The 15710-nt window shown below is 42.2% G+C and overlaps 3 protein-coding genes across 3 annotated transcripts; 1 reads left to right on the top strand and 2 right to left on the bottom strand.

The window, feature by feature from the left end:
- Positions 1-1428: 1428 nt before the first annotated feature.
- On the bottom strand, positions 1429-3425 carry EAE98_009875 (uncharacterized protein; the record flags this gene model as incomplete). The annotated part of the gene is made up of 4 exons (XM_038957496.1): positions 1429-1620; positions 1687-3104; positions 3171-3296; positions 3339-3425. The coding sequence occupies 3 exons, from the start codon at positions 3423-3425 to the stop codon at positions 1713-1715; spliced, it is 1605 nt and encodes a 534-aa protein (XP_038806204.1). The 3' UTR covers positions 1429-1620; positions 1687-1712.
- A 1415-nt stretch (positions 3426-4840) lies between these two features.
- On the top strand, positions 4841-6816 carry EAE98_009874 (uncharacterized protein; the record flags this gene model as incomplete). Its single annotated transcript, XM_038957495.1, has 5 exons — positions 4841-5934; positions 5999-6287; positions 6342-6445; positions 6496-6649; positions 6703-6816. The coding sequence occupies 5 exons, from the start codon at positions 4841-4843 to the stop codon at positions 6814-6816; spliced, it is 1755 nt and encodes a 584-aa protein (XP_038806203.1).
- Positions 6817-8717: 1901 nt separating this feature from the next.
- On the bottom strand, positions 8718-14884 carry EAE98_009873 (uncharacterized protein; the record flags this gene model as incomplete). The annotated part of the gene is made up of 7 exons (XM_038957494.1): positions 8718-9292; positions 9352-9557; positions 9609-9717; positions 9770-12685; positions 12729-13823; positions 13943-14189; positions 14252-14884. 7 exons carry the CDS (start codon positions 14882-14884, stop codon positions 8718-8720), a joined length of 5781 nt encoding a protein of 1926 aa, XP_038806202.1.
- Positions 14885-15710: the final 826 nt, after the last annotated feature.

Genomic DNA, 15710 nt, shown 5'->3' with positions numbered 1-15710 from the left:
TACTAACATCTTGCATTACCAACCTGTTCACTTTCAACTCCCAGGCGAATCAGCGACGCCATTGACATCATCATCACCTCTCATAACGTTTACTTCAATCATCCTCATCATGTCGTGCTCTATCTTAAAGACTATTCTTTTCCCTCGGATCTGTATCGCTACGCGGTTTCGCACTATTACTGTACGGGCCGGCAATCTCGACAATCTGATACTCAAGGGATACATGTACGTAGTACTTGTTATTATAGAATTGGTTTCGGATTATTCAAGTCTGAGTCGAAAGCGCTGAATAGGCTGCACAAAAGTCTCTTGTGTGTGTGGATTGTCTGTTGAGGTATAAGCCTACTGGAATGTATCGATATATGGACTCTAGGGGTGAGGTCCTTCTTCGGTTCTGTGGTAGAGTTTCTCTGTTCGGCAAATCTCATTGTAAGAAAAGCTCGGTATGGAGTGTTTGTAGACACTCTGTGGTTGGGAAGCGTTTGTAACATGAAAATCGATGCTTAGCTGCATACGAATATCCAGTATCTCCCTATGGATAACGATATACTTTTTCTTCAACACTCCCTTCACGCATAAAATCCATAAACAGCTTATCTGTTCACCAAAATTCTTCAAAATCGATATCCAGCCTAGAATAACGCCATATATAGTCACATATTTCCCACGCTCTGTCACGTACGACCATAGACTGAGGAGAATTGGGCATCCCGTCCGCTCTGCCATACACAAGCCTCAGATCGGTAGATTAGTAGTTGGGTGGGTGACCACCAGCGAATCCCTACTGTTGTATGTTTTTGTCATTTATTTTTTGGCGCTTCTGGGATGGGTGGTGGACTAGAAGAAACGTGGCTGTCGAGGCGAGAATTCTTCAGCGTTTCAAAGGTGAAGGAGAAGAGACGTGGAAGGATGAATTTGAGTGCAGTGAGTAGGATTGTGGATGCTCATGTTTTGGAAAATTGTGTTCTGGTAGGTGGGATGGAGGGCGACGAGGAGGTAAACGCGTGTTTCGATGTTACAACCGAATTGTTGAGAATGTCTGAAGTTTCTAAATTAAACATATGTTGTTCCATCATGCCTCAAGCCAGTGCTCTTAATAGTGTTGCTCGCATTCCGTACATTGTTTCGTATAGTGGATGTGACGATTTTTCGAAAATATTCACATAGATGATATCGAAAAACATATCACTAAAGATATCTATTCAATATTACTTCAATATTGAATACTACTAGAAATTACCGAAATACAGGAGTTCAATCTGGAATGAGCATTCGTTATTCATTTCGATATAAAAATAAGACATTGTAGAAGATGCTCAAAAGTTCCCAATCCATTTCGGAATAAAAATGAGCATTTCAAGTCGAATTCCCAATTGCTCATACATTCCTAATAGATTATATATATTGAATGTCTATAGAAGTAATAGAATCCTTCTTCATATATACGAACTATAATTTTGAAAACGCTTAATAGGAGCCACCCTTATACTACAGTAACCTAGTACAAACCCTGCTTCAAGCTTACTATGTTTCCATGATGCTTTCCAAGATATTATGGATGACAGCATTATCATCACACGGTAGAGAAGTTTTGTTCAAGAAAGTGCCTGCCGATTTATCCTGCAAAACGTCTAAGTATCAAAGAGGGCGCCAAAGGCGCTTTATAATCATCTTCCTTTAACTCACCAACAGCGAATTATGTAAGTGTCTAATCATGCAAACGTGTCCAAAAACTCCAAAGCACTTCCCACTAGATGAAGACTTCCAGTAATCAACACTACCGCTTCATCGCCGTCTTTTTCGTCACAATTGCTATCACCATAACCATGAGCTGCACATCGAATAGCCTCTTCGACAGTCCGTACAACGGTCACTGCGGATTCTCCTCCACTAATCTCAGCCCAGCACGTTGCCGATTCATGTTGTATTTTAAGATCTTGAATCGAATCTCCTGAGTATGTCATAGAAACACGTTCAATATCGAGAGCTGCATTTCTTTCCCACAAAGTATTTGTACAAAAGATCGCTTGATGAAAAATCGGCTCCGCACAAGCGAAACGCGATGTCGATGACGTCATAACCTGCCAAAGATGATGGAGTAGCGCCGTTGCATCCTTAGTTTGTTGGTTAAATATCAGAACACGTCGAGCTCGTTTCTGTGCTGCCATGTTTTTGATTACCCAAGGCCCCAAAACTTCGATACTTTCTATGGTATGAGCTCCATCAAGTAACCAACGAATTCCGTGATTGAGCCGCGTCTCACATCGCCCGGGCCATTGGGCTTTTTCCAGACCCCGACGAAACTTTTCGGGTAGTGGGGACTGCATGAAAGTCGCTGTATCTGCAATACCACTAAATCCCATGCGGGAAAGATGCTTTGCGGCTACTGCCACCGCCAAGCTAGCATTTATTCGTTGGAAATCACCTTGAAGACCGAGCTCGATGGACTCGAGATCTGGATGTGTCGCAACAACATGTAGATCTGCTCCTTCATACACGGCTACAGCTTCCAACACAGCCATAGCTCCGGGGTCTTGTGGCACCGTAAACACAGGAACTCCTTTTTTCATGATACCTCCCTTAGCCCATGCAATCCCCTCAAGCCTGGTACCAAGTAGGTCGGTATGTTCTAGTCCCAAACTAGTTATAGCGCAGACGCTGGGTTGGCGGAGAATATTGGTTGAGTCATAGCGTCCCCCTATACCAACTTCCACCACGGCCGTATCAACTTTCTCCTGCATAAATGTATGGAGACCCATCAGCGTCAGGAATTTTGCAAAAGGTGGACTCTGAGAGGGCGCTCGGTTATCTAAGTTTAACCGATTCCATATTTCTGAAGAATACTTCGCAAATATCTTTTCATCAAGAGGGGTATCTGTGAAAGCCGTCGACTGTGATTCTCGAATTCGGATACGCTCTCGCACACTACGCATGTGCGGTGACGTATACAAACCAATCTTTCTCAAGGAAGCTGATCTTTTCTCTCCAGGATCACATCCATCGCTTAAATATTCGGATAATATCGAAAAGATGAACGATGCCGTGGAACCCTTACCTTTCGATCCGGCAATATGGATAGCGTTTAATACATCGAAGTCAGCAGGCTAGTTGTGTGTCCCATGGTTAGCTCTAGTTCCATCGAATGATAGCACGGCAATGAGGGGTATCACATGATATCCAATGTCTTCACACCACTCTCCCATTTGCTCCAAAAGAAAGCTTCGATCTTGAACTCCGATCATCTGTTGTCGTGACTCGAAGTTTGTGCGTAGACTGTTCAGATGATGGAGAGCATTCTAATTATTTGTCAGCTTTGACAATAGTCAAAAATTTTGAACACAAATATGATAAAGCCGCCTTGATGATTGCAGCCCGTCGGTCTGGATAAGAGGATTAAGTTGCGTCACGAGTGATAATGAAGCCATGTTCCTTGCGTTATAGACTTGAGGCAGCGAATACGCTCTGTTTATCATTCTTATCTTGTAACACACAAGTGGGTAGCACAGCTGAGTACAAGCGCCGAAGATCTTGTTGGTCCTGCGGGTATGTATGTCAGGAATGTAACCATAGCTCGCCACAATCCAAGTCATTTCATGGTAAAATACTCGCAGAAGACATGTTTTCCACAAAAATCGTTGGAGGTGGATTAAACCTATGTATTATTAGAACATCATGATACTATCTATAGACTGCATGAAGGAATGAGAGAGACTTACGTCTTGTTTGACCGGATCCGCGGTTTTTATCTTATGGTGTGTTTGCTTTTGTACAACATAGCACGAAATATTATAATAAATTTTACAATGTAACTATTCCAATATTATACTAGATATTAAATTTGTTATATACTTATTACTATAACTATATGTTGTTTCTTTTTTCTTTTCCTTCCTCCCACCTTCCTTCCTCCCACCTTCCTTCCTCCCAACTTCCTTCCTTCCAACTTCCTTCCTTCCACCTCCTTCCCCCACCTTACAAATTTTTGAGCAACATCGTATCAAATCAGCCGAAATCTTGATATTAATAAATGTTGCGTCTAATCGAATTCGAGACCTAACTCAAATTCAGTTAGCCACAATTCAGTAATGCAATGACTAATATCGTCCGCCTGTAACTGTAGCACGACATCTCACTATGAAAGACTTGATCTTCAGCTGCCAATGATGTTGCAAAGCGACATGACTCATGAGACCTCAATGATCTAAGTACTCGGTGATAATTCTGACGAAGGCATGGTAATATAAATAACATGATCAAAATTTCTTTGAGATATTAAATTAATTATACAACTTTTGAACCTATTGCGGGGAAAAACTATGAAAAGGACTATCAAATCTGATCTAATACTTTACCAGTATTGAAACTTTCAATAAGATACCTACATAAAATTGATTTGATATTGAAACTCAAGATAGATGGGTTTAGTTTCATTTTGATGAGGAACTCGTCAAAATATCAGCCAGTAAATATTACGAGTAGCTGATTCGTTTGTCAGATCCGAGTCGGAACATTGAAAATTGCTTTACAAGCCATGAATGACGTGTCATGCGGGATTTTTGTTCAAAACGATATCTGCATCTACAGTAATTCGAACTCAGAAGTTATTGATTGAAATCATATAGTTTGAATACCTACCGGATGAAAATACGATGGAAATATTCGTCAGGTTACTACCTGCTATTGCTTTTGACAGAAATATTCGCATGACTCGTCATTTCAGCTTTCAGCTTTCGAGAGGATCTAAAATGCAACTCAGAACGCAAGAGACCATAAGGAGCTGAACATCTCTTTTATCTCAATCTGCTAAAGTCTGTCTTTCCAGATTCATTCGTTCATCAAAATGCAATGTTTGAATCAATCATCACTTGTCACTTCCAGATGGACTGCCCCCATTCCTTTTAGCTCCCTGCCATATTTTGTGTTTGGTGCTCCGCATGAAAATCTCGGCTCAAAGAAGTTGATTATCGATACGCTCCGCCCAGATGACCGATCTTTGTCCTTAGCAGAATACCGCGATCTCTCTGTTCGCATTGCGGTGGGTCTAAGACGACTAGGGGTCCAACCCAAGGATCGAATTTTATGTCTTTCAGGTAATGCAATAGCATACCCAGCCCTTTTGATGGGCACCATTATGGCGAGCTGTATTTTTGTACCTGGACAGCCTAGTTACGATCATTCAGAATTGGAAAGACTGCTCACAGTTGCGAAGCCCTCGGTAATCTTGACTCAACAAGCGCATCTAGATATCCTGTCGGAGACTGAAGGTAAAGTTTCTTGCCCAGCCTTAGAGAGGAAATCGATTTTCATTTTTGATGATGATATTCTTGATAGCACGGGTAGATCATTCCTCAATGTACCTCACTGGCAGGATATGGTGGGCTCTGTAGACGAGAGGGACTGGGAGTATCCCAATGTTAAATCCTCGCTTGATTACAACAGTACCATTGTCATAATGTTCACATCAGGTACAACCGGACATCCAAAAGGTGTTGAGATTTCTCATCGCAACTATATCTCAGCTGCCGAAAGCTATATGCAGCGAGTATCTCTCCACCCTGACTGGCAGCAGTCGATGAAAAATATAGGCACGGGTATCAATAAGATTCGTGTTTTAGGAGCGCTCGGAATGCACCATATTCTTGGTCAAAGATCCTATAGTGTTATCTTCCCAAAGCTTGGAGTTCCGCTATATCTCCTGTGCCAGCCAAGTGTGCAGAATATCTTGAACGCCGTGGAAACTTTTAAGATTTCTGACGCAATCATTAGGAGTTCCATGCTTACTGAAATTGCGAAAGCACCTGCTTGTAATCTTGAAGAAAAGTTACGTTCTCTGAAGAGAGTAGAGGCATCTGCAGCTCCAATGGGACAGTTAACCAAAACAATACTGGAGCAAATAGGCGTCGGGAGAGTTACCCGAGTCTGGGGATTTACCGAGTATGAAAGTCCTTCCAAAATAAACTGACAGTACAGATGCTAATCGATGAGTTTTCCTTTTCAGACTTGGATTGATCACCGGTCATGATATGATGGCTTGCTCGCCGTCTGAATCCGTTGGGGAACTCCACGCCAACTTTGAGGGTAAGGTAACGGATACCAGTGAGCGTAGCCAGATCGTGAACCGTAACACCATTGGTGATATTTGGATCCGTGCGCCTAGCCTTAGCACAGGATACTATCATAATCCAGAGGCTACCAGTGAAGCTTATGGAGCCGATGGGTGGTTCTCTACCGGAGACGTCGGATATGTTGATGAACATGGAATGTGGTATATTGTGGATCGTAAAAAAGTAACATAATCACAACCAAAGCAGAATTGCAGCGAGAACTGATATGAAAGATAGGATTTGATCAAAGTGAATGGAAACCATGTAGCACCAACTGAACTGGAAGCCGTGTTACTTCGTCATCCAAAAATCGTGGATGCTGGAATCATCGGCGTAGCTGTGTGAGCCGATCACATCTTACCCTCTGGAGGCTATTAACGATTGAACACAGGTACCAAGATGAAGGACCACGTGCATATATTGTAACCGCCCCTGAATCGGCACTTTCCGCTACTGAAGTTAATCAATTCATGGCCGATAAGATTGCCCCATATAAGTATCTTTCTGGAGGCATCTCGTTCATTCCAAGTATCCCGCGGAATTTGGTAATATTGCACCAGCTGTCTCTCTAGGTTCGACCAAAACTGATAATGTACAGAGCGGAAAAATCATGCGTGAACAGCTGCGAGAACTGGCGAAGATGGAACTCGTTTACTCTAAAGGGCACTACCATGGAATACACGCAGGGTCCACTGGGCTCGCCTCTCTTTAATCTCTTGCATAGATGCTTTCAAGTGAGAGAAGGGGCGGTAGATTGTGTCGGCCTGCAGGCTCCAGGCTCCAGAGTCTAGTAGTATTATATTTTTGGAAGAAACATATGTAGATGAGAATCGCGATTCGTTACCACTCAGTATCAAAACGCCAGAAACTTTTCATCAAGCTTGCGTCACCCGTTGTGGGTGTCTTCTTTTGTCTGGAGCATCGTGAGAAGATACGAGCAGATACTCAAAGCTCACTCTTTTGTTTAAATTCTGATCAATTTCTGGTGAAGAATTCCCTCGGACTTGCTCCGTCTCAGCATAGCAGAGAGATAGCAACTACCAATGAACAAACACAACAGCTTACAATTAACAAAGTTTCCACCACCAGGTACAGAACACAAGACCAATGTAAACGAAAAGAAGTCGAACCGTTGAGGGAATGTGATAGGATCAAATATCGAGCCCCTCATTCGCACGACGTTCAGCTGCATTTGACAAATACTGATTGATCGATGCTTATCAACCAGCAGACACTCGACCCGAGTTCACCTTCCTTCACGATATTGATGATTATACATGCAACCTGATCTTGAAATACTGCAGTGCAGATGAAAACGCTCCATGGTTCAAGTGAAAAGTGGTGTCATTAAACTTATCAAATGAGGGTTCAGATTCGGAAGGAACGAAAATCAACCGTGACTATACCCCGCATCTATCTCACCTAAAGAACTTGCGGGAGGTACCAAATCGAATGGAATAAATAAAGCTCGATATAACAATACCAAGGTTCCTGCATAGTATCATGTTACTCAGAGCACCGGTGGGTGTACGGACTGATGGGACACTACAAGAAATTGACTTACGGATGGATATCTTCTGATATATCACAATTGTTTATTAGAAATTAACACAATCAAATTTGATTTCAAACAATTGAAGAATAAATTTGTTAAGAAACTTGAACAGTGAGATGTGTCCCGTCAATCCATGCACCGACTGGTGGGGCAACCTGGGAGTTCAATGTTCAAAACAGTGGGAATTGACCATTGGCGATACCTACACTTCGACAATCCAAGGGTTCTATTTCAAGTTAAACAATTAAAATTTAAATAGTATCACAACTGAAGGTCCTCCAAGGGTAGGTATGTTTAGTGCCATCAACTCTCATAAATTTATAAATGATTGATTTATTATAGAATTCATTGGGGTCATCAATTTTGGCCCTTTTTTTTCTCCTGTGGCCAGTAAAAATGTCAACGCGCGTGCACCGGAACGGAAAAACCTCCACGCCTCGCGAAAATTTTTGACCCCTAACGAAAAAAAAATTATCAAAAGCTTCAAATCTCCCCCTTCAAAAATACATCAAAAAGTAATCTCAAATTGAACGATCTTTGAAATTGTATGGACTAGCGGCGAATCGAACGCCGGACCTCTCCCATGCTAAGGGAACATTATACCACTAAACCACAAGCCCGTTGCAGATGCTAGAGGAGTGGTTAAAGAATAATATGAAGAAAAGATGTGGAGTGGAAACAAAGGAAGTGGATGAAGTGGATCGCGGAGCTAAACAAGAAGGTTCATTTAGTACAAGGGATAATAAAAGAACATTGTGCAATCAAGTTACAAGCTATTTTTGCTGCTCTAATTCACTTCATGCTAGAATTTAGCTTTCTTTGATTATTATAGTCATCCATGGATACTTTTTATAAAGGAGTGTTCTACAAATAACACCATAGTAAGCAAGTTGCCCGAAGTGGCATATTACTACATGAAGCTCACAACGTATCAGAAGCCAAGAAGTGTATATATGGTTGGGTAGTAGAATCATCATAGTGAAGCTACATAAGAAAGTGCAATCGGTACTAGAGTACTAGCACAGTATCCTACACGTACTTTCCGAGCAATATTAGAATTAAGAACAAAATCCCAACTTTCGAAGCACACGAGAAAACTTCTTCCGCTTCTGGGGGGCCTGAAGTGTTGCCAGTGATTCAAAAATTTCGACGGTGTCTACAGCGGGATTGATCCCGCCTATGCCGGTTTTTATCTCTTTCTGAGTCCCTTGGTGATTAAGTTGTAACTTACCAATGGCATCGCAATCCTCTTGATGAATGGGTGCTGGCTCAATGAGTACTTGTTCCTGCCTATCTGCTGCCTGAAGCTCAATAGGAATCTTGTCCTGTCTGTCCGATTGTTGGATTTTATCCAATATCTGCCCCTCTTTCTTATGATCAGCTTGTACCTCAATAACATTCTTCTCGACCAGAAGTCTGGTCACTGTTTGCGCTTCTAAGCTATCTTTAGTTAGACGTCCAGATATCGAATCCTCCCCTTCGCTCTCGCTATTGTCTTTCGGGAAATTAAACGGCCATTTTTGATACTCGAATAACTCCTGTTCGAAGTTGACGCGTGTATTTATTTTTTTACCCCCCATTTGAATGCATGGAAATAAGCGTCTAGCAACCTGTATGGATTTGGTTTTGCTTGCTAGAGTAATAAATCGTTAGCATGGCATCGAGATAAGGATGAAATAAAAATATACTTACTTAGCAGCTCTCCGTTCTTGGTGTAGAAGATCTTCTCTTCCCTAAAGTCAATGCCACATCCTATTACATCCCCAGTTTTATATTGCTGTATCTCATCAGATAACGCAGTATCTAAAGCGTACAAGGGCGATGTCACTTCATAGTCCCAGGCCGAAGCCTCATCAAACCAATGGGTCCTCCTAGGGGCAACCCCAAGTCTAAAACTCCTGTCTTGGTGTGAGTAAAAACTGTTAGTCTACAGGCCCATCAAGACGTACTGATTCTCCCCGAAGATCTCAAGCACAGTAACTTCAAAATAGTACTTTTCTCTGCCAGCTGGGATTGGATGGTTCGCTCGTACAGGACCGTGGAAACCTAAATCATCACCTAAATTATACAATTAGGCAAAGAGTTCAATTCATGATTGCATTTAACTTACTGCTCTCCAGAGATGCTTCTAGACCATCTTCACTAATCGTAATCCTCGAAGTTTTGCAAGTTAAGCTCCACTTGGTCGGAGGATGACCAAATGATTGCGAGTCTGTTCTCTGACTGAGTGTTCCGAGTATGTTTTGCGTATCATACTGTGATAAAAAATCAACTATTTCTTGTCGTTGAAGCTGGGCTGCGAGTAATACCGAGGTCCAGCCATGAGAATCTTTTTCGTTCACTAGATCTTTGTGAATGGCATAGCAAATATTGACGTTGCCTTTCTCTATCGCAAAGTGAACGAGATCTAGCTTATGTTTCTTCAAATCAATTGCAGGAGGTGCTGAAGTGAGAACTTTTGACACGAGAAGCTTTATTGTACTCTCAATATTATCTCTGCGAGTGATATCGTCTGGGTGAATACCTTTCCATACTATGAACATCCATTCTAAAGGCGTTCTATGATGCTCATCCTCCAAAGTAGGGTCTGCTCCTCGGCTGCACAACAGGTTCGCTGCATCTGTATTCCCTCCACGCGCTGCGATATGTAAAGGTGTAGCACCCTCATGGTCGACCTCGTCGATGGCTGAAGAATCACTATCATCCAGAAGGACTCGGAGAGTCTCAACATGGCCCATAGTGACAGCGCAGTGCAAGGGCGTGGCACCAGCTTTGTCGTGTATGTAGAGTGCTGAAATATCACCTTTATCAAGAAGGATCCTAACAATTTCTACGTTTCCTCTGCTGGCAGCCCAATGCATCGGCGTAGCTCCACATTTGTCAATCTCAAGAGAAATTGAAGCATCACTAGCATCAAACAAGATTTTAACAATTTCTTTATGTCCATTTTTCACGGCAAGGTGAAGAGCTGTGGAATCATAAATACCGGGTAGTCTGCAAAGTGTCAAGATTTTCCTATTCCCAGCCTCCAATAACATTTTGACAACTTCATCTCGACCTTGTGCAGCAGCACGATGAAGTGGTGTCATACTATCGAAATCGCGATTCAAGAGAAAGCATCCTTCTGGATCTTTTTCCTTCCAATACTTTAATAGAAAATCAAGAATTCTTAAATCGTTTAGAGCGACAGCTCGTGCGACTGGATCGTGTAGCCTGTTATCCTTGATTGAAAAGTCGGCGCCATAACGAACAAGAAGTTCAGCGAGGTTCACGTTACTTTTTTCGGCCGTCTGACACCACCCTAAGGCTGCGTAAAGAACAGTATTCCCAAACTTATCGATGCAATTAGCATTTGCAGAATTCTGAAGCAGTATTCTTGAGACCATAACATTTCCTGAAAGACAGGCTTCGTATATTGGTGTTTGACGATCATTGTCCTCTGCATTTACATTCGATTCATAGTCCAACAAAAGTTGAACCAGCTCCCGTGGCGTTTTTTGTTGCTTGCATGCCCAATGTAGAGGTGTTTCACCTTCTTTATCCTTCGCATTGACATCCGCATTCTTCTCCAGTAAAAGTTTGGTGATATCAGTATCACCACTTTCTGCAGCAAAATGAAGGCAAGTCCTCCCAAAAGAGTCGGATATCTGATAATTTGCACCTGCATCTATGAGCTTAGCCACAAGCTTTACGTTTGCCTTAGACTTTATAGCGAGCTGAAGCGGGGTTTGCTGATACATTCCAACCCGTCGATTAATATTCTTTTCATCTGGCAGCAGAATCTCTATGCCACGAAATTGCCCAACGCCGTGGCATGCTAGGTGTAACGCGCTCAAATTGTTCCCAGTCCATGCATCTGAGTACTTCTCTTTAGTATGTCGCTTGATTAATCCAACCAAGCCACAGTATGCGGCGACATGCAAAGGATCGATAGAATCCATTGAGCGCCAAGGAGAGGTTCTTTTAACCCAGTTTTTAAATGCCCAACTACTGGGGTCCAAGAATTTTTCAACGGCGTCATACAGCTCAGTCCATCTAGCTCCCTCCTCGAGCCGTTCATTTTCTGGCCAGGCTTCTTCTGCATCTCTAAGATGTCCTGTCCAATGATCCAGCTCATATCTTTCCTCTAATTCATCCGGTATAAGGTTGGCTTTGTAATAATGGAAGTGTTCTAAATCATTCATGATTACTCTTGTATTAGTTTCCGGATTTTCCATGCACTGCTCTTCCACTTCTTCGATGTCTTGCGCGTTAGATGCTTGTCTGGATCTGGAAGTTAACAGCGTCTTTCGGAATACTGTGTCAGTCTCAGGAGCTTTCGATTCAGACTCAGATCCTGCCCCCCCTGTGTCATCTTCCACGCCGATAGCCCACATAAATTCTCTCTGGAACAATTCAGAGTTTAATGTTTTCATTATCTTTTCGATCATGAGTAGCTTGCCATATTTACCTCCAGCTTCAAATACTAACATATCGTTTTTCTCTTTTCTGCATCTAATACAGAGAGTAGTCGTATCACGATCATTTTCGTCTTCGTGAATATAGTCGCGCACCGAATTATGATCGAGCTCAATGCTGTTGGCACTTCCAAATTGAAGAAACTTTCTTCCAGCGTTCTCTACAAGTTGGATTACTTGGCGCTCAGCAATTGTGGGAGCCTTGAGTCTTGACACAGGAATGCTTTCTGCTCGAATTTGTAGCATCGTAGTGGTCTCAAGGTCACTATTTTCAGATAGAAGACTTTTCGCATCGCTACCAAGCGAAAGATCATCTAGCCCATCGTTATCTTCGTGTACTTCCCACTTACGGTCGAACTCCTCTGCAACTAAATGGATATAAACTTTAGTTTGCGCACACACGAGCCAGCGAAGAGCGATCAAAAGAATTTCACGAGTTTCTGAATCTAGACCTTTGAAGGCTTGTCGGTAATAGTTCTTTAAGCCGTCCGGGAGTTCGGATTTTATCAACTTGTGCTGCTTTGTGATATTGGGCGTCGATTTCAATTCCTCGAGAATCAAGTTTGCATCTTCAAACTGTCAGATCTGACCATCAGTGAGGCTTGAACTTACATCTGAAGCTACCATCTGCTTTCTTCGTAATTCTTCTAGCCGCTTTCAACAGGTCGTTGTTGCTACCAGCAAAAAGATTTTCCCGGCGCAGGAAATCTTTAACATACACTTGGATATTTTCTGCAATGGAATGTTTCAGATCGAGATCAATTGACAACACATTATTGCTCAGAGCTTTTGAAATGTTATCGATGGGGCGGCTCGCTATGAAAACTCTCATCGTTGAGCTTTGAGCTAGATCTACCAATGCAGATAGCAGACCTTTATCGTAGTCAAGACACTCATCCAATGCATCCAGCACCACCACAAACTTCATTTGAAGAGTCGCCACCAGGCTCTTAAACATCGGTTGAAGCAAGGAATTGATTTCCACAGGCGAGGAATCTTCTTTGGTGGCGCTACTCAGCATCTTTCGCCTTGCTGTCTTGATTACATTGATGCATGAAATTAATTCTTGCTCCGCAAAGCTACTAGATCTCAGCCCATTGCCATCTAAGCCAGAATGCGGATTTTCCTCTTTGAAATTGCTAAACACCCTAACTAGGATTTGGGCCAGCAGATGCAACATGATTTTGTTTCCTCTTTGTGTCGTGTCGTCTCCAGTCTTGCAGAAAAAATAAAGTACCAGTGGCTGAGTCCCGCTTTTTGGAGTATGTTCTTCCAAGTATTCAATTATCGTCGAAACGAGAAAGCTCTTCCCAATCCCACTTCGGCCTTTCATCCATAACAGTCTGTCTTCCCCTTCACATTGCGACCATTTTTTGAAAGTTGTTTCATTGAAAATCCATTTGCAAGCATTTTTGCAGCTTGCCTTTTTAGTAACTTCATGAAGTCTACCGTGGGTTTCTGCAGCAGCTATTGTTCCCGATCTAAGCCATGCTAATTGTTCTTTGTACCTCTTTTCAAGATCATGCCGATTTTGCCTAAGATTGATGTTGTTTAGTGTCGGAGCTATGCTCTGAATTGTGTCAGAGATGTCCTTGAGAACCTGCAGATGTTCGTTATCACCGATAACTAGATCTCTAAGCACCTGAATAGCCGCTTCCTCGAAAGCGATGCTCGCTAAGTTCAACAATTCCAGTAGCTTCTTCTGTCCTGATTTCATTGTGTCAGTAAAGTTGCTTTCTTGGCTACCAAGCCACTTCCAGAAGATCCGTCCTGAAATGACAAGAGTGAGCCAGATACCCAATACTTTTGATGCAGCTGTACTTTACCTCCCTTGCCTGCTTTACGGGCGGAAAAACTCTTCGCTTGATGAGAGAGCGTTAGGACAATCCTATAAAGCTCAATGATTGCAGTTTTGATGCCCCTTTTAAGACCATTTTCATTTCTGGTCGATGTTGGATTTGGAACATCTAGCTGATAGCGTTGTGCATAGATTTGACATATAAGAATTATATTAGACATGCTGTCTACTGCTTCCACAAGGAATTCACACGCTTTCTGATCTTCGACGAATCCCTAAGAAATCATTAAACTCATATTGTATCAAATGACATTTGAAAACGGTACACCAAGCATACCATGAAGATAAATCGAAACCCAGCCCAGGCAAGGGATACAGTTTCTGGAGCGAACTTTGTAGCTGCGTCGCCAACTTGCGAAATCAATTCCAATCTCTTCAGGACACTACCAAGCTTAATCTTAACACCGTGAAAAAGCTCATGATCACCATACTCCTTAGAAAGCTTAGTTTGTGCAATCTTGAGTTCACTTATGGCTTCTTCGATTGTCGCCGTGCCATCTTCATTTTTTCCCCCAGATGCTCCAAGTTCGTTATAGAATAAATCCGTAGCTGTCTTCCAAAGCGAGTCTGCATGAATTTTGGGGACGGAATTCTTTTGGAGGGAGGTCCCGTCTTCTTTGGATAAAAGCGTCTTCCATTGCAAGTCCCTACGCATTTTTTCAACAATAATGTCCTTGTCTTCTGCGGACATAGTATTTTCATTGAGAAGCACATCATCATAGTCGTCGCCGTCATCAGGATTTGTCTTATCGCCTGGATTGGAGGGAGTTGAGAAATTCTTAAAATTATTGGCGAAAAGAGTTGCCCTGTCTTCCAAGGACATTGTGTGATCATACTCATGCAAGTAATCACGGACATCTTCGTTATAATCGCGGACATCGTCGTGAATGTATTGGGTATTTGAAGCCATCGTGACTACAGACTGGCCAAAAGCACAGATCTATCCGGCAGCAAGTCTTCACGCGCTGTGCTCAAGAAAGTAGTTATCTAGCGGTTGTTCGTTAACGATAATCAGTTTTCACTACAGAATTCTTCCAGCTCGCGGGGTGCGAATACTTCGCCACTTGTCTTGCTAATTTTCTGTTACCTGCCGGAAATGTCTATCTATGCATATAGTGGCACAAATCAAGGTGTTCAGCTTCTGCAAGGTTTAATGTAAAGGGCAATAATTTGAGAGTGGCTTGTCTGTAATGAAGAGTACTGGTGCTTACTATAAGTGAGCGTAAGACAACCTGGCTCTTGAAACTACAATCAATATCAATATGTGACGATCGCTGGGACACTAGGCACATTGGGCTCAGATTTAGCGATTGGTAAGTAATAAATTAAGGTTGTACACTAGGCCTTCACCCAGAAGTGAAGTCGTTACTAAATAAAGAAGAATCTACGAGTGGACAAGTTAATCAATAAATCAGTAGAGTGCGAAGCTTCCTAGGTATAAGAAGCTATGATCATAAAATTAAATCTTTCTTAAACTTCCATTGATTGTCATACATATAATCAGCCTTGACTATCATTAGAGTTGTACAACTCGCTTAAATCAATCTTCACGGCATCTTAGGTATCGATATACTATCTGAAGGAACTTTACATCCAAATTGAGCTTCGACATGAAATGAAGTGGTTGAAGAGTAGGGAAAAATGAACTATAAGATTGTAAAACTAAGGTATAAATAGAAACGCTACTTCGAAAAGCCCATAAAAAGGCGTGTTGAAAGACCCCGCTCACATATTTG

The sequence above is a fragment of the Botrytis deweyae genome (assembly GCF_014898535.1).
Source record: "Botrytis deweyae strain B1 chromosome Unknown BDEW_031, whole genome shotgun sequence".
Classification (NCBI taxonomy): Eukaryota; Fungi; Ascomycota; class Leotiomycetes; order Helotiales; family Sclerotiniaceae; genus Botrytis; species Botrytis deweyae.
This window is presented reverse-complemented; position numbering and strand designations above follow the sequence as displayed.